At 39.2% G+C, this 22,510-nt stretch overlaps 1 protein-coding gene across 3 annotated transcripts; it reads right to left on the bottom strand.

The window, feature by feature from the left end:
• Positions 1 to 4,404: 4,404 nt before the first annotated feature.
• Positions 4,405 to 22,378, bottom strand: SMARCE1 (SWI/SNF related, matrix associated, actin dependent regulator of chromatin, subfamily e, member 1). 3 transcript variants are annotated; one of them, XM_067311867.1, is made up of 11 exons: positions 22,013 to 22,376; positions 20,970 to 21,020; positions 20,320 to 20,363; positions 17,071 to 17,238; positions 14,799 to 14,879; positions 13,532 to 13,663; positions 11,759 to 11,930; positions 8,863 to 9,035; positions 7,735 to 7,836; positions 7,005 to 7,215; positions 4,405 to 6,174 (listed from the first exon to the last, which is right to left on the bottom strand). In XM_067311867.1, the coding sequence occupies exons 2-11, from the start codon at positions 20,974 to 20,976 to the stop codon at positions 5,963 to 5,965; spliced, it is 1,302 nt and encodes a 433-aa protein (XP_067167968.1). In that variant the 5' UTR covers positions 20,977 to 21,020; positions 22,013 to 22,376; the 3' UTR covers positions 4,405 to 5,962. The 3 variants fall into 3 exon arrangements, with proteins under 3 accessions (XP_067167968.1, XP_067167969.1, XP_067167970.1); XM_067311868.1 differs by having other exon boundaries at positions 17,134 to 17,238; positions 22,013 to 22,373; XM_067311869.1 differs by lacking the exon at positions 13,532 to 13,663 and having other exon boundaries at positions 22,013 to 22,378.
• Between the last annotated feature and the right edge of the window lie 132 nt (positions 22,379 to 22,510).

The raw sequence follows: 22,510 nt of genomic DNA, 5'->3' as shown, positions 1-22,510 counted from the left end.
GATGACTGCAGCAAAAACATTTGTCATAGGGGTAGCTTAACTGCCAGTCTTCTAGGATAGGCTGTTTAATTGACCCATCTAAACTCCCCCTTTAATGTAATTTGAGTATAGTGTTTTTCCACTTCTTGCTCTAAAGTGCGGTGTGTTATTGCAATATGATTTTTGAACAGCAGCTCATCTTTCCTTACATTCAGGGAGCTGTCCTGGCCTTCATCTGTGCCAGACTTCAGTTTTACTTTGGTATTTTGTCCATTTAAAGCTCTACTCATCTGTTTTATTCTGTTCTGTCATCGGGATAATCCTTTATGTAAGCACAGCTCCTACAATCAAAGTGCTCCCTTTGCTTGAGGTGGATTAGCTTGTGCTTTTTTTTTTTTAAAAAAAAAAAGCACGTCACATGGGCTAGTTTTTATAACACCCTTGTTTAGTTACCCCAAAAGCCTTTTTTTTTTTTTTTAATTTAGCAGCTGCACAAGGATTTGAGACTTAGTCTTTCATTAGAAGCTAACCTCAACCACACATGTAGGATCATGTTTTGAAACGGTATTTAGGTGCACAAAATTTTCAGGAGGCTAAGCCCCATGTATTTCAATACCAGTGAGGCACTTAACCTGTTGAATTGTTTTTGAAAGTCTCACAAGGTTTCTAGTTCATATTTTAGCATCTAAACACCTTTGAACATTTATCCTTTAGCACCTGCTCCACATTTCACACCTATTACACTTCAGTTTTGTAGGTCAGAAGGCTTTTGGGGGTGATAAAATCTGATAATCACAATGCAAAAGATATTCAAGAAGCCTAAGTAAAAAAGCTTCCTTTAAAGTTGATTAACTGCTTATAGGAGTATTTTTGTGGGGAGACAAAAGCATATTTTTCAGAACTGCCAGACACAGAAGAGAACCTCTTCCTACTTGATTTAACCTGTAGAGCAAACTAGAGCAAACTGCAGCAGTGGTGCTGTCAAAGGTCAAAAAGCATGAGTCAGACCCCCCCCATCCTGTTTTTTCTTGAAGAGTAAAGCAGACTAAAGTAAATAACTCCTTCACCACGATGCAATGTTCTTGTCAGTGCCCAGTGGGTGTGAGAGACTTGCCCGCTCTTGAGTATCTTGTGAAAGATAGCATAGGCCCCCCTGCACACCCCCTCAGCTGGTGTCTCCAGCAATGCAGGTACCCCCCATAGCCCCCACTCACATCTACCCCTGCTTGGGCAGATTCTGGGGACACTCACCAGAGCATGGCCTTTGCACCACTGGAGGGAGAGGAAGGAGCTGTGGTCACCATGGCTCTAACAAGCTTGCACCCACTCCCCAGGTTGAAGCATGCAAGAAGCAGAGGCAGGAGGAGGTAGGTGACAAACATAAGCAATTCCCCCAACAAGCTGGTGGGCTTTATCTACTCCATCTTCCTTGTGGGAGGGTTTCAGGCCATAACGAGGAGGTGGGGGTGCTGGCTCAGCAGCAGCTTTAATCAGCTGCCTCCCTCCAGGGCTGTAGGTAGCCAGTTAGCTAGAGCTGTGAAGCAGGTGCCTGGGAGCTGGTCCCAGCTGCAGCTGGGAGAGCAGCAGGGCTGAGAAGGGGCTATACCAGCAGCACAGCAAAGGAGCCAGGTTTCTCGTGAGTCTGGTGCTGCAGCCTTGGCTGCAGTGCTCCTGGGTCTTACCCCTGTCCCAGTGCCTCCCCGAGCTCTCTCCCTTGCCTGTGCTACTCCTCACTGCCCTCTAGTTCCCCACACTTCCCCTTTTATGGCTTGCTGGCCAGGCAGGAGGCAGCATGTACCGCAGCTAGCCGGGGATGTTGTGGGCTCCAGGAGCAGCAGCCGGCAGTACCCATTGCGGGCACTGATTTGGGTCCCTCTGCTGTACCTGGTGCCTGATGTTCCCACACCTTGCAGGCACCTCCTGCAAGAGACTTCTGCACCTCTGCCCGATGCCGCTGGGATTGGCCGGTGGTTCAAGCGCTACCTACTGGGCATTCGTTCAGGGGGGTTTTGTGTGCTTGGAAAAGTTATTTTTCCCTTGAAAGTGACACCTACTCATTTGGGTACACACCCTTAGCTGCAACACACCCCGTCTCTGCCAATAATTACTGGTATTTACATATGCCTTGAGAATATGTAGCAGATGAAAAATACAAATGGCCTTCAAACACCAAAGCTGTTGCACAGATAAAAGCAGTGGCACAACAAGCATTCACAGCATTCACCTGAAGTGTGGAGTCTCCTAGTGCTTGTGCACCAGCCAGTTCCAGTGGAAACGCCGAACACCTTTGTGGTCAGGTCCAGGCCAGGTAGCAGCTGCTATCATTTGAGAAATTGAGGTTTTATGTTGGCAGCAGCTGCCGTTCAAGAAAGAATTTTAGGAGAATGTAATGCAGTAAATAAATCTTCAGATAGTTAACTGAAGATATAAAACAGTCTCTACGTATAATCAGAAAGGCTTGTTAAAGGGAACTCAGCTGATAGGAACAGCACTTTGCATTAGTTTCTGCGTGATAAGCACCACTGATCAGATCACGTTAGCAGCTAGTCAAAAAAGGTCCCAGTATGGATTTAAGGGAATATAACAACAGGAGTGAGTGAACCCATTTGTTCATCTTTTAAATTTAATATAAATTATATAATATATATATTTAACATACTAAATTATATAAATATAATTTAATATAAATTTAATATGAAAATATAAAGTGCTAATTAGAACTTAAATTTTAAATGTAAGAAAGGCAACAGCCTTGTCTTTTTATGGTCTTCTGTAGTTAGAGTAATTTGATTTTAACAAAGAATTCCTCATAATTTCAACACTAATGCTAATACTTTCTCAGTTAAAAGCGAGTAACACAATGGCCTATGCAAGCAGGTTGCTTATCTTTGCGCTAAAAAGGGTACAACTCTTTCCCTTCCCCCCCCCACTCTTATAAGTGCCTCAAGGTATATTTTTCTAAAAGCAATCCTTTTAATCACTGGAAATAGAAGCTCCTAAAATGCAATTTAACTAGTACAGCTACAAGTGCTTAAGCCTAATGGCAAGAACAGCTTGCCATTCTTCTGCAAAACTGACTAAAATTTTGAATTTAAAATGACTTTAATTTTTAGGGGTTTTCACTGCTTCAGTTTTTTTTAAACAAGATTAAGGAGCAGCTATGGTTTCTATTTCCTCATATGAGAGTTCTTTTTGTGTCCAAGGCAACACCTTTTTGCAGATACATTAATATAAGAACTCATGTTTTTCCTTAAGAGGTGAGAAAAATACAAGTATTCCCACTTGAGTAGCCCATTGTGTGATGGTATTCATAAGGTGAGGGCTTCTCCTTCCCAGTTTTCAGCTGTGCTTTGTATTTTCTGCAACTGATATGCCAAAATGATCATTGGTAGATAAAAGTGACTTTATATTTATATATATATTTATATATATATATATTATATTTCAATAAGCTGTAACATTATCTGTAGGAATTGATTTATGATTGGCTGTATACATATTCTCCTTTATCACGTGAACAAGCAAATGTGTTGTTCAGATTTGCCCATCGGGGAAAATTAGGTACAGTGCTGACACTGACGTATATTTGTGGGGGTTAGTCTTAACAACACCTACAGTAAGGATTTAAATCAGTTCTCTAGAGCCTAAAGTACTCTTTCGTAGGAGAACCTACAACACTGTAAGAACTACTGCAGGCATTTCAACAAAAACGTCTACTAGGTATCAGCTGCCAAAAGGTTTAATTCTCTTGGAGTATGAAACTAAATTGTGAATTACAAGGCAGTATCTCTTAACAGTCTATTTAACGCATATACAAGGCTGTGCTGTAGTGCCTGATTTAATAACAGCTTGCTAGGAGAAATAAAGGTCCAAGTCTGTCTTAGACAGTCCATGAAATCATCTGAGGTGGAGTGCAGAACACTTAATCACTAGTAAATTTGACTTCAGATTTTAAGTATTTGGACTATAATTGCATCTTCCCCTTCATATCTTGCAAGTATCTTGCTGCTTTTAAGTTCATATCTCATAGCCCCTTCAGGTTGGAAATTTCACTTGGTTCAAAGCAACACAAAATTATTGCTGATAATTTGGAGAGAGGCAGCTAAAAGCTCACAGGCAAAAAGCTGACAAGTTAGCTGCTGCTTGTGTTACCCCCACTACAAATTCTCCTGTTCATCGGCTTTCAAAGTCAAAAGTCAGAGTTCCTTTTAGAGATAGCTAGCTTTTGAACAAAAGCCTAGAGCTACTCAGGAATTTTTCGCTTTAGTTTTCAAAGTACTTTTGGAGCATAACTTTTTGTATTTAATATATTTCAGTAATGAATTCCATGTATTTTTTTCTCCTCTGGGCTTAGGGTGGAGAAAGGATGATGAATGCCCTATATCAAGTGCGTCACTATCTTAAAAGACAAGAACCAGACCACTGTAAGTTTAAAAAAAACCAAACATGTTGGATTTTATTAAGACCATTAAAAAAAAAAGACCAAAAGGGTTTTAAAAAACATTACCATCTGATATACCCACTATTCAGTAAAAACATAATAGTTTATTGAAGCATATGCATCATGTGTTCTTTTATAGTTGGAGTCATGAAACGGCTTGTATCTGTTTTTGTAATTAGAGCATTTTTTTTTCTTCAGAGAGGGCTTCTGTTTATACAGGGCACAATGTGGCGTTTTCAGTACTTTTGTAGAGTTGCCAGAAGTTTTGAAAGCTCCTGGCAAGCAAAACCACTATTTTTTTTATTCACTGTTTGTACTGCCTTCATGACTGTGAGCTCAGAGATAAAAGTACACATTTAAAGGCTCTCCTGCTTTGTATTTTGCTGTATCTTTGGCTGAGGTCAGACCATGAGATTGCAATAGCAAATAATAGAGTTAAATGGTGAAGAAAAAGCAAAGACTGTTGTTGAAAAGAATTCTGCATCATAGGAAAAAACCGTAAGATATAATGTAGTCAGTTACTTCAAGGAGACTGTGCTCTTAGACTTGGAAATGTACCTCCTGAAAAGTTGCGTACAGAACATGAGCAAACTTCCTTAGCTCTATAACAGCTACTGCATGAAAGAGATTACACAGAAAACAAACAAACAAACACCAAGACCAAGTCCTTCAGCCTTATTTGGGAGCACTGCTCATGTACTGAAAGCTTTCTTTAAAAGTGAAGAGTGAAGAACAGGGCAGCTGCAGCAGACATCCTAGCTGGCAAGAACTGAAACAGCAGTGATAACACATACTAGACTGCTGTAGCATTTTTTTTGTTGTTGAATCAAGGAAATGCTCTAAATTATAACCAGAGGTAAAGGGGTTAGGTGACTTTGCTCACTACTAATGCCAACTATAAGATGCATTAGTGAATTTCTAAACTAACTCGAAAGCAGGTACTATAAGCAGAATGCTTCTCAATTGTCCTGTGTCATCAGCCTCTGTGACCATATTACCAGTTTCCTGGATGCAAATGTAATGTTCCCTTACATCAACCAACGTGATGGATTGGGGCAAGATGTGTGGGAGGCAAGTCAGTCTGTCAATAAAGCTAAGTCAGGACGACTGCTGCAGTGGCGATGCACACACAAGCAATCTTAGTATGTGCGTCTCACTTCAGCTACAGATGAACAAAAGGGGCCCTTCGGAAAAAGTACATTTTCACTGAGATCATGGAATTAGAAAACAGTGAGAGCGCCTGATTTTTACTGTAAAAAACAAAACCAACACAAATCTTTGAGAGGAAGAAATCCCATATAATCTCTCTCCCTATTGTAGGGCTGCATTTAAGAGTGAGATGTTTTCTTTTCTGTCTGTTGTAAGACATACTTTGCCCCTAAAGGCCCCTTTAAGTTGCTATGCTGATATCTGACACATTAATAAAACCCAGTATCCTTTGGAGATAAATGATACAGGCAAGGAAGATACAAAAGCCGTGTAGCACATTTTGAACTCAAAACAGTACTTCATTAAAAAGAGACACATGAAATGAGTCAATATTTATTCTTTCTTCTCGCTATCCTCAGTGATAGGGTCTGCAGGAGGCTCTTCAACTGTTGCACTATTGCTCTCTGAACCAGTGTTGCTATCACTGGTTCCTTCCTCTGCAGTGCTATCGACCCCTTCTTGGCCACTCTCCTTATCATCTGGGGTAGATGTTCCTTCTTCACCATTCTGCTGGTTCTCTGTGCTCTCTTCTGGGTGAGGCTCTTCTGCAATAAGATATTTTTCCATGTCATTTACATACCAATACATTTATTTAGATTTTCCAATGAGAATTTAGGAAGAAAGACTATCAGTAATAATTCTGACTATTTCATAGTAATTATTTCTATCAGAGTGTGCTGTAACAGGCACTGCTCTGCAAGACCGCTCAGTACCTGGGATGTATGCATAGTCTTGCCACGTCTTCCTGAAAGTCAAACACAGCTGCTAGACCTCAGAAGTATAGCCACAAAAAAGCAATGTGCCTTGTTAAACCAGAAACACTAGAATCAGATTCCTTGGTACACTTTCCCTTAGGCTCATGCTGTTATGACAGTGGGCCACTGAAATACTAGCCACTGATACTCTTGAATACATTAATTTTTTCTAATGTCACTGTACTGAACACCTGTAAAGTTTGTAAGAGGGACATGGAAAGAAGTGCATCATCCTTGCTAGACATCAACAGCAGAGCTCTTCACTGGAAGAAGAAAATACTCCCAATATGCTCCAATTTAACTGATGTCTAAAAGGTGAATTAGATTTGGAAAAGGTCCAGAAATCAAACTTTTTTTTTTCCTGGGTACATTAAATACCAAGCATTACATACTGGCTTTGTGGTATCTCTTCCTCTCACCTTTAATAAAGGGACAATTTAATGAGAAGAAAGCAAACACCTGTGTTCACCAAGATGAAGTTAACTATTCTTAACAACCTGCTGAATAAGCCTTTCTTCCTATGGACAGCAAAAATGCAGGACACTCCTCCTAAGGTGAGGCTCTACAGATATCCTGTTGATCCTTTGAAGATTCTGAAGCTGATCTTCACATGCAGTTACCTGTCTCCATGGGAGTATTCTCCTCTTCTTTCTTCTCCTCCATCTTGTTAGCTGCCTGTTCTTCCTCAGCTGCTATGTTATTTTGACTGCGCTCAGCTTGCTCAGCCGCTTCTTTTTCCCTTTCTTCCTGCCTCTTGCGAGCCTGTTCCTCAGCTTGAGCTATTTCAGCTGCAATTTTTTCCATATCCACTTCCACCTTCAAACTGCATAGCTAGCAATTAAAAAAAAATAAAAAATTACTATCCCAGTTGCATTGAAAAACCTTACGAAAACCCAATTGTAAGTTCAGTCTTTCTATATACAGCATAATTCTTTGGATTTGACAAGGTTAATAATAAAGAGCTTCAGTAACTAGGAGGGGAGTTACAAGCGTATTATCAGTCTAAGTCTTGTTTTTGAATGCAACCAAGGACAGAGCAATATGTTCTCCACAATGGCTTTAGGCCACCTTCCTTGTATTGCTCTCTACTGAACTCAGCCAATGAAGCCTGAAGGCTCTTTTAAATTGTACTGACTCAAAATAACCACTAAAGGTCACTGATGGAGCATGAAATAATCAGGATGCTGCAGGCTTTCTAACACCCACATACTTCACCAGACTTGGGACACTGCCATTCATCTAGCTGTGAATATTCTAAAAGAGAACTAAACAGAAGCGGGACAGAGTACTCCTAAATATGAGTAACTACAGGTTCCGAAGAGTAAGTAGAGAGAAGTGGAAGAGTTGTACCCTTTTTAGCTCATTATTAAAGGATTCTGTGCTTTCCAAGAACTTCCTCTTCTTCTCTTGGTGACGCTCTTCAATTTGCAGAAGCTCAGCTTCCAGTTTACGCTGGAAATGAAATTGATAAGAAGCTCACTATGCAGTCAGCACAAGTACTGGACAAGGCTTACTGCTGCATATAAAAATATTTAAACCCAATAATTTACAGTAGACCCACGTAATATATTAAACATCCTTATGCCAAAATGTTTTCTTTGATCTAATACCCAATGACTAAGAAGTTCATGTTAAAATTAACAAAGTCTGAATAATAAATGTGCTTATGCAGCAATTCATGATTGTTAGGCATATTATAAATGAAAAACAACAGGTACTTGAGGTGAACAGTCTACTGTCTTCAGGTGTACAAGCTCCATGTTTTCTTTTATATTATACACCCCACAGAGATATGGGCACAATACTTCAATTACATTTTCTAACATAAAAAGACCACAATGAAAGGAAATAAGTACTTCCCCCCATTTCCCTTTGTTCAGTTAAAAAAAAAAAAATAACGGGGGCAGGCAACAAATCTCTCTCTGATCCTGGTCAAATTTCTGTCAGGTTTTTTTTGCCTACATGTACACTGACTATACTTAACATACTTATTTGGAAAATATAGGCATCTGTTCAGGCAAAGCTATCTGATATGTGCAAATGTGACCTTCTACATTTCCTTGTAGACACGTAATTTTCAATGAAAAATGGTACCATAAGGAGAATTTACCATAAGAGACCATTACGAACAATGTTACTAGTAATAAGCTAGCTGAAAGCCACAACTATATCAATGCCTGTAAAGGAGAAGACTGTCTACATACAGAAGGATCATGTAAAACAATGAAAAGCTACAGATTTATCACTTAAAATATCCTAAAGAACAACATACAGTTGAACATAATTCTCAGGGATAACAAAAGCACAGAGGGTAAGATCTTGCATCTTGCCACTCCCAAGAAAGCCCAGAGATGAGCCATTAGAGCGTTCAGTACCTTGACACCCAACAAGAATAGTCATGCAGATGATCAAATGACACAAGACTTGGAGTACAGCCTAACACCATTATGTTTAGCTGTTCATATCATTTATCTTTACCTGATGAACCATTAAAGATTGAACCTGACGTTTAAGAACTTGCATTCTAGCTGTAGTGACAACAGAGCGGACATCGGGCACCACACTTTCACTCAGTATCTCACTGATGAGACGATGGTTTCTTTGAAAACGAGCTGTAGCTGTGTGCTTCATAGAAAATCCATCATCATAATCTGAAACAGAGGTTTTAAATGCAACTACTTTAATTCCACATATTGAATAGCAAGTCTAATGAAACTGTACCTGCATCACCACTAATTGAAAAAAAAAAAAAAGGAACAAAAAAGAACAAAAAACCTCCCAAACACTAACACCAGTTTCTGTCACGTACAAAGGAGTTCATGCTAACAAATGGCTATAGAACATTAAGTAATTGAAAAAAGACAATACAAGGATAGAGTGGCATCCACCTTGGAAAGTGGCCCAGCTATGGCAGCCATGATTTTACATGACTTGCACATACATGAAATTTGGACTGACCCAATTACTGCAGTAGCAGTTACTAAGTTCCAAGTGTAATGTGCTGCTTTCCATGTTTCCAGAGTAAGAGGGACTATTTTAAGTAATGCACCAAATCAAAAAAATTCCTGATTAATCATTTTACCAGAACTGCATCTAGTGCAAGAAGACCTGACTTTACCAGAACAGTAACAGAAGAGACACTCCTCTGTAAATAAGCTTTGTACACCAGATCAAAAAGACTTTTTTTTTTAATTGCAGGGAAATGAAAGCCTGAAGCAGTGAGACATATGCTTAATCATCACAGATAAGTTATAATAATGTAAGAAGAGTATTCTAGAATTTTTTGGTACAAAAATTGCTTTTGGTACTTTTTTTTTCCTCTAAAGAACAGTTGCTGAAATAAAAAATATACTTTGGGAGAAAGGTATACATGAACATAGGTCAAGTGCTGGTCTCCTTATAAGCTTCTTGCAGATAAAAGAAAGAAAGGAAGCCTAACAGGAACTAAGCTGTCTTTTTTGACATATATCTAGAGGATTAACTACCCAAGATCTAAGAATATGACAGGTCAAAGGAATTCCCCCCCCCCCCCCAATCAAATTGGAAGCACTTCCAATTTATGGCAAGATACTGAACTTAGTGTTAATCTAGTTATATAATTTAACATGAACTATTGTATTATGGATAGTACTAGGAACTCATTTTAGAAGTAAAATTCAGTTTGATGCTACAAAGCAGAACAAAATAATACCCAAAACTATAAAATTTGTTTTCCTGTATCTAGAGCATTCAAAAGCTTTTGACCTACAGAAGATGGAAGTCTTCCCATGCTGTGAGACTCTATGTTTGTTCAAGGAGAGCAGATAAAGTCTTTTAACATAATAAATCAAACCACAGTCTGCAGTTTTGGTCTCAAGAACTTGTCTACAAAACAAACTCAAGAAATTCAACTCAAACTAACTAGAAGCATGAATTTAAAGCAGAGTAATTAAATAGCATTAAGTACTGGTGAGGACACAAACTTAAGAGGAAACTCCTGTGAGTATAATTCACATTTAATTGACTAATTAAATCAGTTAATTAAAAGGTATGAATTATCTTCCAGAATGATGTCATAGAGAAAAGTCCAGAAGTTGAGTTTATTTTACATGAAGTTTTCCTAATGGAGATTATTCTCCAACTATTCACAAAATCTGAAGCAGAATCCTAATATAGCATGCCAGAAAATATTACCAAAAAAGGAGTTTTCATTAAACTATTTACCTGGTTTATTTTAAAGTGTTATGTTCAATTTCCCATTGAGGTATCCAATTAAAAGAAGGGAAAAGAGAACACAGAGTGGGAAGACAACAGATTTGCAAGAGACAAGTATTAAGCAAATTAGTCTCTTTAATAATGTTATGTCATTGTCCTCTCAAAAAGACTCCTTTTACACTAAGTTTCTTGATCCTCGTGACATGCAGGCTAGGACAACACCAACATTTGTGTCACAGAAAAGAATTTGCTGTTTCATCCCAGATATGAACAGATGCAACTCAAGGGCTAGTGAAGCTGCTTTTGCCTGAGTTAATTTGACCCCGGTAGAGCAGAATGGATTGAAAGTCCAAAAATGCCAGCTAATGGAACACAAATATATTTGCAAAAATTTTGCACAGTTACCTCACACTGGGAAAGGTGCTGTTTGTCATTTATCTCAAGGGAGTGCTTTTATCAAAGGAAAAAAAAGGGGGGGGGGAAGGGTGTAACTGCCTGAGTACATTTTTTACCCTCAGGTTTCAACACGTATTTATTTGGTCAGCCATTTAGTATAATTTTAAAAGCAGAAGTTAACTATAAGAGTCTAACTTTTTGCACAGGGTGGGGTATATTTCCTTAAAGTCAAATAAACTTTAGGAATTTTCTCATCAACTTGTCAATAGCAAGAAAAACTTTTTCTTTTTTAAACAATCTTGAATGACAGAAGTTGTTGAACATGTTTAAGATTCAGGTGCTTTTAATCTTACTAGAACTCTGCCTGAGTGTCAGAATCATGTGCGTGTGGTAATAAAGCACAAAATTCCATTCAAGCTGGATTAAACTAAGCATCTAGGCATTTTATAATTCGTACATTAAAACTATTACTCAGTTTTATATAGACTTCTTTCTTTTGAGCTATAAGCGTTATTTCACATACAGTTAAGGGTTGGAAGAACTTTTATCCCTGGCTTGCCACCTTAGTCTTTGGGAACAAGACAAAGTCAGCTGTTAGCTGTACCAGATAAAAGGTGATCACGAAAACTAGTTTCAAAAGTACTGAAATAGAAAGTGAATCATGTTAAGCATTCTGAAGGTTATACATTGGTCGTTTTTCATATTTGGCATCTGTTTCTTTATACTGTAGGTCCTACGATGAGACTGTCTCATTGGATGTGCAAACAAATTCCTTTCTGCTTACCATCTGGATCTTCTGCTGGCTGTATACTCATGTAAGGTTCACCTTTCTCCATGCGTGACTGCCTTTGGCGGCTTTCTTCTTCTAATGCAGCCTCGGCACGACTTTTTGCATTGATGTAGGCAAGGTATGCAGGAGAGTTATGGTAGGCCTTCATGGACTCATTGTACTCTATCTGAAATGTGACCAATATTGTTTGATCGCACCGTTGGACAATTTCAGACTTGACATAATTAGGTGCAACTCAAATTGTAGTTATACAGACAAACCTATTTTGAACCATCTGGCTCATACAAAATTACTTTGTACAAATGACTTCTCCCAGTTTTTCTTTTACATATTAGAACTGATTTCATTGACATTCATGTTTTAAAAACACTAATTGAGTTTTTAGGTACGCTTCAGTCATAATACCTGAGAGGTCTTATGACAGCCTTGTTACTGAAATTTAAAAATCAAACACTTTAGAGCAAGGTATTTATGATCTGACAAGCTGTGTTTTAAGGCACCTCATTTTTATTATTTAATCAATCATTCTCAATACTTTTTTGGAGTTCTAACTAGATCTTTGATTATGATTTCTTCTCTTTCCCTTATTCCAATATGACATGAACCAGTTTTCAAAGTAATTTATGTTTTTGAGTTCTTTGATCCATCCCTGCACTGGGATGATACAGAATGCTGCAGCCAGACTACTGTCTCCTCTGGTAGCAGGACTGCATCACTATTGTCACCTTCTTTGAAATATTTTCCCTTCGATTGCTTTCTTTAATCTCGCTTTAAAATTTGCCTAGTCTAGATTTTGTATAGTGATTTGAGGTATTTCCATTGAAAAGCAAGATATATTCTACAGTATTGTTACAAGTACCTAAATGTGTCATTTTCTTTATTATATTATTAGGACTGGAATCCTTCTACCTTGGAACTGTAAAAATATAATCAAGATGGCCCCTGCCCCAAGGAGCTTACAATCTAAGCATTGTTACCAAGTTAAAAGTAAAAATCCTTGATTTTGTTGCAACTAAAAGAGCATCCAGCTTTGAAGTACTCTTCTATTGACTTGGAATAAGAACAGCTCTAAGTTCCTCAGGTTTGATCAGGTTCTGCACAACCTCAGACGCCTACCAGGTTTAAGCACAACACAGCAGGTGGACAAGTTACCCTCTGTGGCTTAGGATACCTGATACAATAACAGTCTTGTGAAAGTCCTCAACACTTACCAACCTAGACACAAGACGTAGCTGTTGTCTTTTGTCATGAAGATCAATAAAAAAACAAAACAAATGCAAGAAAACCCTAAAAATGGTATCTTTTCTATCAAGAAACAATATACTATGCCATAACATGGAGTTACACCAGATTATACCATGGAAACAAACCCCTACGTGACTGGAAGTCTTTTATGAACATGTTCATGACTCAATAGCAGTAGTTGCAGAGCACCAGTTTTGAAAGAGGATTTTGGTGTTGAGACAATCTTTTCAACACTGATGTTGTACAATCAAATCCATTCATTAAACAGTTAAAATCGACACAATTATTAATACTTCATTTTGAATTAGGTCTAAAAACTGACCAGTCACAGTTGATGTACAGTTATTTAAAAAAATAAAAAAAATTAAAAGACGTGTCAGGACATACTTCCATTTAAGTTACATATAGGGGGTCTCGTGAATGCCTCATATACATCACTGCATGGGTAAGATGAATTTTTCTTCTCAGACCAGTTCCTAGAAGAATCAGCTGTAATAAACATCCCAGATTTCTTCCATTTACCTTTTCGGCTTCATATTCATTCAAATACTCTTGCTTCTCTTCATCAGTGAGATCTCGCCACATTCCTCCAATAATCTTGCCAATTTCCCATAACTTCAAATCAGGATTGGACGCCTTCACTTGGTCCCAGACCTTAACAGAAACAGCTGGAGCTTTACTAATGATATCTAAATACTTCCAAATTAAACATTTTATATTGTCATCTCAGTGTTCTTTCTGGAACCACCATGAAAAAACAGGATTAAGTTAGGAGTGAGTCTGGCTAAACTATCTCGATTATGTTCTGGGGCAGGAAGTCAGTAGGAGGCCATCTACTGAAACGGGCAACTGCTGAAACGGCTTTGGTTTCATGAGAATAGTGCCTTTAACCCTCTTAATTCTCTTCTCAAATGCACATCGCTGCATCTCTGGGAAAAAAAAAATGCTACTGAGTAAACACATCCAGCAGTAGGTTATGATAAAGAGCACTGAGCTTTTCAGATCTGAATGTAACATTTCAAAATATTTTTCAGTCTTGCTGATCAATTTGAGTTCCAACAAGTTCTGACTCCACCAAAAAACGTTTCTAACTTTATAGGGAAAAAAAAAAAAAAAGGAGCGAGCTGCCAGTGTTATTTCTTGCTGTGAGAGATTAGAACGCCACTTGACTTTTTTTGTTGTTGGTTTTTGGCCTAAGACAGATATGCTGGTAAAGATACTTTACCAGGAGTGGAAGAATTTCCTTCTGGCTCACCCGCTGCAGACAGGCTCAAATGCCCTCCCCATGCCCAATCAGATTTCAGACTCCACAGGAGTCTCTCTCCTACTTTCTGTCAAACAGTTCATAGAACAGCGAAGTAAACGTTGCCACAGGCTAGGTTGGTGAAGGAGAACATGCAAAGTCCACTCATTGCTACTCTTCAGTCCAGCTACAGCACTGTACCAAGCCCAGTATACCGCAAGGAATACTTTCTGTTTATAAAAAGTTCTGTCAGTAAGTCACAGGAACTTCTGAATGTGGCAGGGTGGATCCTTGTCAGCAGAGACAGTGGTAGTAAATTATCATTTTAGAGAAAATTTTTCCCCCCAGAAACTGGCAACTGCACGAACAGATTACTGCTGCCATTATTCTGAAGGGCAATGCATCTGTACTTTAAAATTCCCATAAAAGAATGTGCAGGCTGTTAGAAGTAAAAGTTTAGAAGCTGAAACTAAGATCATAGCAATTAATTGTTAGCACATACAAACGCTAACTTTTATTATTACTTGCTTGACACAGTATACCCACCTTCCGGCTGTACCTCATGTAGGGCATCAGAGGCTTGTCTGGGGGTTTGGGGGGCTTTGGAATGGTAATACCAGAGGAAGCCTATAAAAGAACCGAATAAATCCATTTGTTAAATGTGATCGCTGGACAGTTTCCATACACACTAGTTTTGGAATACACTCATTCTTGTGTAGTTAAAAAACAAAACAAAACACCACACCCAAATAGCAAGCAACATCACCCCAAGAAGTTACCAAAACTGAACAGGTACTACAACTGGTCCTCACAGTAGTATTTTTCCAACCTAAATTTGTCCTTTTATCTGTAAGTTTACAAAGCAGTTACTAGATAAATGTCCAAAAGGGCTCCATATTCTTATAACTCAAAGGTTTAGAAATTTATGTGGGAACGCCAGTCCCAGCGTGTTGTCTTCCTCACTTCTGATGAGCAACTGTTACTGTACCCGTTTTGACAAATTTAATGTGCCTACTTGGGGTGGGGAATGGCGATAAGGAAAAAGTTTTAAGAGCATGAAGTTATCTAGACATCCTTTTATTTTCAAATAATTTTAGAAATGCTTGTCCGAACAAATATATACATTTGTTACAGAAATATATTTTGGAAATATATTTGTAGCTATTTATTATAAAAAGAAAACATCCCTATGCAACTGATCTCTCAATGTGTGCATAATTCGTATTCAAGCTGTACTGCAGCTGTCCAAATTAGACTGTAATATCCCTGTGTGCTCTTATCTTCCTTTAGGTTAGTACAACATCAAGCACGTTGCTTGCACTAAGCAAAAGAGCACTGAACAGTAAGCATTACTGATGGAAAGCCGCTGCATCCACCTGTTCTTGTCCCCTCCAACTACAAACCACCTTAGAGAACAGATTTATAAGACAGGGTTTTCTTCTCCTAAAGTAATGCAATGACATTACAGTCCATATCAACTGCAGGTTCTGAAAACCTCATTTCTTCAAGCACTTACACATGCGAGGAGTTTCACTGTATTAAGTGGGACCATTTTCATGAAAATATAAAGCAGTTTCAAAACTTTTTCAAGACTATGGCCATAGGTTAAACAAATACTTGGATCTGGCCAAGGAGGCTAGTGTTCAGTATTCAGCTTCCAAATTTTTCCTCTTGATATTTTTGTTTCACTGAATTTATGAAGTTCTATGAAACAATGCATACAGAATTGCATATAGATATAAATAATGTACATGAGGTATATGCATTACCAAAATGTATACACATATACACACACAGATGGATTTGGAAAACATTAACGGAAATTGTTCAATGCTTTTAAATTAATAGGAATTTAAAGAGACCATACATATATTGGTATATGCATGGCAGAGAAGGCTGCATATGCTTATGACATACAGAAACAATGAAAGTTCTCAGACAAAACCTAACTTATTCTTCTATCAGAAAAGAGATATATGGCGTTCCAGCTGGCATAGGGCAAGTCTTTCCTGTAAACATTTTAACAAACCAGATGAACTTCTGTGAAGGTTTATACAAGACAGACATAAGGATGTATAGTGCATTAAAAGCACCATCTATTCCTTGATCAATCTTTCTTTATACCATGTTCCAAATTGAGGTGTTTTGAGATGGAAAGATTTACATGAAAAAAAATTATAAAAATTATAGAAGTTTTTCTTCTTGGTTGTATTTTAAAAATTTTAAGGATTTACTCTATTTCTATTGTGTTAGTTATGAAAAAGTTACACTTTCCACAGTATGTTTTTCTTTCCTGACTACACCTCACACTCAGAACTTTTATCTGTATTTGAAAGAAGTTGTCACCTCTCTCTCTCATCACTTGAGTCCATCTCACTTTATTTATTCCATGAAAAATGGATGTAACATCCATTTTCCATATACCCCCAGAGTACAGAATAAAGGCATGCATCTCTTGCATGGCTCAATAATATGATGCAATTACTATTAATGATCACCAGTTTGGAAAATACCTTCTTCCTTTTTGCGCTAATAAGCCTCAATAAAATTAGTAGTTCCCTCCCTCCAAGAATAATTTGTACTCACACTATAGACCTTTTCCCTACGCATGCAGCGGCCACTGAAGACCACAGAAAGGCTTTCTTTTTAGAATTCCATATCATACATGAGCATCACATTTTTTTCCCCTACTGAATAGAAGTCCATTTTCCTGTAAAAGGTTTCACAGTGAAGGGGAAGGGGGAGGGAAGGGGAGAAATCAGAAGTAATTTCTGTTTTTATAAAAAGCGGCAGCAGCCAAGATTCAGAAGAACCTAACTCTAAAGCCATTTCTGGTCAATTCCTGTTGTTTGCCGGATGATGTAATAGTTGATTCTCCTACCGTGACCCGGCTGTTGGTGCCCGGGTTCCCTCCCAGCCTGTAGTTGTTGTAGGCCAGATGGCTGTATGGATTGTATCCCACAAACCCTGGTGTGCTGGGCATTTGCTGATGGAAACAAATGAGACAAAAACACGAATGAGAAATGAGCTCAAACGAGGAAAACACAGAAATGAAAATGAACTGCAATATGGCATGCAAAAGCAATCAGAATTTAAACAAGCAAATGAGGTGTAGCAGTTGATATCTTCTCAACATGTAAAAGTTACTCCAATATAAACCTATCAAGGAAACAGGGTTTTTAGCCAAGTGTGTCACTACAAATTTCTGTCTAAAGTTTGTGACTTCTATTAAATGTGTAACTTTTAAAAACAAGTATTCCATAAATCCTGCACATGGCTAATAAAGTTGTCCAATATATAAGCCACCAAGCAATTCAAAGACTCCCATATCCATAGGATTAAACTTACAAGGTAACATAGCACACAGTAGTTGGGGCAGAAATCCCCAATATCAACATTTACTATACCAATGAGAATCTCTGCCTGCCTTTCTTTCCATCCTTCTGCCTTTCCAACAAACATTAATACTATCAACAGGAAAGAATCTCTCAAAGCATCATCTGTGCATCACTAGCAATAGCTGAAGACTTTCTTGGTGATCTGCAATATTTAAATATTTTGGGGAACTATGAGATTAGAAAGCTGGGGAGAAGATGATTCACAGAGATAATTCTGTTAGGAGGTAGTCTGCAGAATGACAGAGTTGAAGAACCACTGCAATAAAATCCATAGGTTAGAAACTACAAACTAATCTTATCAGATCACTACTTCATTGAATTCAAGACAATTTCAGAAGTTAATCAACATATCTTCATCCATTCTTGAAAGTTGATCAATTTGTTTTCACCTGCAGTAGTGTAAAGATAGTCTTAATTCTTTCCAATCCCTACTTTTCGTATCTACAGACTGGGATGGTCCTATCTCATTCCATTATATAAAGATTCATGATGTCCTCTAGCGTTTCTAGGAGTTTTTAAAAAACCATTTATACAGTGCCCCAGTCTTAGTGGCATTCTGGCCCTAATAAGAAACACATATACCAAGAGTCTTTTAAAATGATTTGCTCACTGGATCCATTATAGATTATTATTACAAAAATCTATGGATAAGTTCAGGAACACCAAAAGAGCCAAAGTATGACACCTACACAGGTAAAAACAGTGAACAAGAATAGCCTATAAACTAAACTACATTAACTTGCAAAGTTTTCAAGTATACATAGACACAGTGTAGTTAGTTTATTGCTAAACATACAAATACAGAGTAAAGTTATCCTTTAAGAGCCAACCTTCAAACATATGTTTTATTGCCAAACTTTAACTCAGTCACAGTAGTTAACATTTACTCAGTCTGTGTGCCTGTGATCATGATATATGGATTCACTATTTAATAAACTGTGGTTTTACTATAGTTCAGTATTACTGTAACAGGTTTTGAGTAAATTGAATTACATCTCCAACAAAATTGGATGACAATTATAACCTCTGTGTGCTTAATTCTTTATTTCTGCAAGACAGGTGTTAAATGTTACAGGGGAACTACCTATCATTACATTAGAGAATTGTTACTACAGATATAATACTGCAGTTAGTGAGGACTGCTCATTTTGTTTAGAACAGTAACAGGAGCTGTAAGCAAGGTCTGTCCACTTTTTTTTGGTTTTTTTTGGACTTGCATTAGCAGAGTACAGACCATCAAGGACTGTGTATGCAGTAATTTACATAATGCAGAAGATCCTTGTAAAACAGGCAATACATGTCATGTTGCAGAGCTGAAATTTAACGTTCAGGTACCCTTCTAAAGACTTACTAACTTGACTTAAAGTTAACAAAATAAACAAAAAACAAACAAAAAAACCCAAATACCCCCCATCCCAACATCCACATCAATATACCCCATTTAACAACATCTGCAGCCATGCTAAGACCCAAGGGAATCAATGTGCTCTATGTGTATGCCTGGTTCTTGATGCAGGAATCCAGTTGTAAGAGCAGATGCCATCATAGTTTTTCTGATATTCGCACAAATCCATAAAGCTGTGTGCAAAATGAAAACTCTGAACAAACTATGCCAAAAGCAGTAAAATATTTTATTTTCATAAGTTTTTAAGAACAATCTATGTTTATACAATATAGCATTTTCAAACCTTTTAAAATGTAAAGTCTGGCACAATGAATTTAAAGGATCACATTTTATCTAGATCCCATCCTGCACTTTTCATCCCAGATGCACAGACCAAGAACACTCTACTGGATAACAGTTTTAAAATTTTCTTCAAGAATTTCACTAGCATCCTTGCTCCCTCTTTTGCACAGAAGATTAGTACTTTCTCATGTCAATGCATTAATCCTCAAATGCAAGCTGTTAAAGAAATGCAAATGCTACATAAGAGATGCATTTGCTTTCAGGTGTTTTTCTGACCACAGGACATTGGTAATTCAGTACCTTTTTATATACGCATGCACACAACTGGATGTGATTCAAAACCACTTTTCATGTTTCTGTGTCATTCCAAACCGTATAGTAAAATATTTTTCATGCAAGACTCCAAAATACCAGGGATTTCAAGAAGTTTGAATAAGACTGTCACCATGAACGTTTTGTTATTCTGCTCCAATATAGCAAAAACATGCATACTCTTGCATTCCACTGAAAGCCAGCTAGGTAGGTACAACAGAAACACCAGAACACATAGTGTTTGCCCATGCTTTGGGCAAAAGTTGACCATGAAATTCTAAAGTTAAGTGTATATCAGTTTGTTCTTAAATATTCTAATATACTTTTGCAACACAAGCTGTGAATATAATTTCAGACCAAGGCCCAATGTTATCTGCGTAAATAAAATTAGGTACATGTCTAAGTAATCACACTGACTGCTTATAGAAGATTAAGGATCTGCAGGATCTAGCCTTAAAGGTGTAACAAGTTTATTCAGCTTCTCTTTCAAAAATTGCTTTAAAAAATTGTTGAGATGGATTTAAACAATGCATATCTTGTTACCAATGAAATACAATCAGATTATGTTTCCAGTGTAGGAAGCTGATGCACCTTCAGTGTTATTGCTGTGGTAAGTTATTAAAGGCCGTATCACCAGATCTGTGTTAATGAGAAAAATCACTATACTTACGGTTGCGGGAGCTGGGGTAGGAGGTGGGGCGTAAGATGGCCTTTCTGTTGAAAGATAAATGCAAGCAAAAAATTTTTTCTTGAAAATGCAAATGAATTCTTTATAAGGCATCCAGAGTGCCAAACACTTTCCAAAGATTTACAGAAGAGAGAGAGATCCTGGTCTCAAAGACTTTCCATTATGTCATTGAGGAAAGTAAAACAAAGGATAGAAGAGAAAGGAGGAAAAAAAAACCCCATACCATTGCCATATTGCTAGCCTTTTATTTAGGCATAAGATTAAAGACTATAAAATGCATTTAAATGCAGATCAGTTAAAAAGAAGGTAAACAAAAGTGTAGTGAAAAAACATTTAGGAGAAACTCTGATATCTGAATTTCCTATGAAAACAGAGAGTTGGACTCAAAAAGTAGTCTTTGATATGTTATAGTATGCTTTAGAAATAAACAGGAACAGGCTAAGTTCTGGTCACACTTGAGATGCCAGAAGTCAGCCACAAGCAACATTTAAGGCCAAGAGTTTGGTCAGAAATGGCTACACTTCATATCATTCCTTTTCACACAAGGAATAATAGAGTTATCTCACAGTTAGGTTCTGCTGAATCAGATCTTTAATTCATCAAATTAAAGGAAGAAAAATCTGAAAACTTACTTGACATTTTGATAGGCAAATTTTCAGCCACCTGACATTATATTTGTAATTCTGAAAAACAAAAGAATATCATTCTATTAAATATTAAGCTTTCCCAAATCTTTGAAGCTTCAATTGTTATAATCATCATTAATTACCAAAAAAATTTGCAAATTTTGGAATAAAGACAAAATAAGGTTTTTAAAAACTAAAGGTGATCTCTCATTGTAAAATGAATGTGCTTTCCAAGGAATCTGGCCTTAAATAGCTGTGATTCAGGTTCATGTGATCTTCAGGTTACAGGTTTTAAGTATAGCTTTTTTCCTAAGAAATAAAAAGGATATATATCACTATTTTACACAGCATGCTTCAGAAACCTAGTCTTAATCTATGAGTGACCTCGTTAAATATTTCCATTATGTAACAGGAAAAAGTAACCACCAAACATGACAGAAGCTATAGGGTTCTCCATAGCATCGGCTATGGGACATGAGAATATTTAATCTCATTTAGCAACAAGCTCGCAAGTGCGTAAGGAAAATACATTATAATAAAGCAATATTCTTTTGGCCTTCCTCTTAAAGCAACTCCATCAAGATTTCAACAGAAGTTGCACCCATTTTGGTGCTACGGGCGGGCACAACGTTCTCAGCTTTGCATTTTCCTAGTTTTTCGCACCGAAACGCTCGCGGAGTTCAACAGGGCCGAAACACCGCTGCGCGCAGCAGGAGCAGCTGCTCCCCGGAGCCAGCCCCGGCGCCCCCGCTTCCTCCAGGCGGGCGAAGCGCCGCCCGCTCCCCACAGCGGGCCCAGGGCACCCGAGAGGCTCCGCCGACCCCCCGGGAGGGACCCGCGGCACCTCCGCGGCGGGAGCGCAGCAAGGGCAGGGACCCCCCCCAGCGCCCGCTAACGCGAGGGGACCGGGCCGGGCCGGGCCCGCCGCCTCCCAGCCCCCCGGCTCGGCGGCTCCCCCCGCCCCGAGCCCGCGCTGGAGGCGGCCAGGCCAGGCCAGGCCGGGCTGGGCCGGGCTCGCCCCAGGCCGCGGCCCCGCCGCCCCGACTCACCGGCTCCGGGCCCGGCCGCGCTCCCTTTGTTCCCCACAGGGCTGAGGCGGCAGCGCGGGACGCGCCTGCGCCTCGGCACTTTCCACACGCAGCCCCCCCGCCCCGCCCCAGCAGCGGAGACTGCTCGGGTTTCACCGGGGGGCGACTGCGCTGTCCCCTTCCCCGCCGGATGCAGACCGGCCCCGCAACCCCCCCGCAAACCCGCCGGGGAGGGAAGGAGGGAGGGCGGCGCGGGCTGTGGCGAATCTGCGGCACGCAGCGGGTAAAGGCGGCTCCGGGCGCCGCGCGCAGGCGCGGTCCCGCCGTTCCCCGGAGCGAGATGCTTTCCCGGCCCGCGGCGGGCGGTCGCGGCGCTCCCGGGGCAGGGCCCCGGCCGGGCCTTCCCCTCCGCAGCCCCGCTGGCTCCCGCGCCGGGCTCGGCCCCTTCGCCCCTCCTCGCCACCGCGAGGGGAAAGTGCGGGCGGGGAGCCGCTCCCGCCTGCCTTCGTGTTCCCCTCC

Source organism: Apteryx mantelli, chromosome 28 (assembly GCF_036417845.1).
Source record: "Apteryx mantelli isolate bAptMan1 chromosome 28, bAptMan1.hap1, whole genome shotgun sequence".
Lineage (NCBI taxonomy): Eukaryota > Metazoa > Chordata > Aves > Apterygiformes > Apterygidae > Apteryx > Apteryx mantelli.
The sequence above is the reverse complement of the archived record's forward strand: the minus strand, read 5'-3'. Positions and strand labels throughout refer to the sequence as shown.

Bases quoted from the DNA above. Each gene is read 5' to 3' on its own strand.
- SMARCE1 (XM_067311867.1), bottom strand. The intron at 17,239-20,319 runs GTAAGTATAGTG...TGTTTCCATCAG, and splicing joins CTACCCCAGCTCCCGCAACC to CAAATGCCCAGCACACCAGG. The intron at 7,216-7,734 runs GTACAACTCTTC...TTTAATTGCTAG, and splicing joins TTAATAATGAGCTAAAAAGG to CTATGCAGTTTGAAGGTGGA.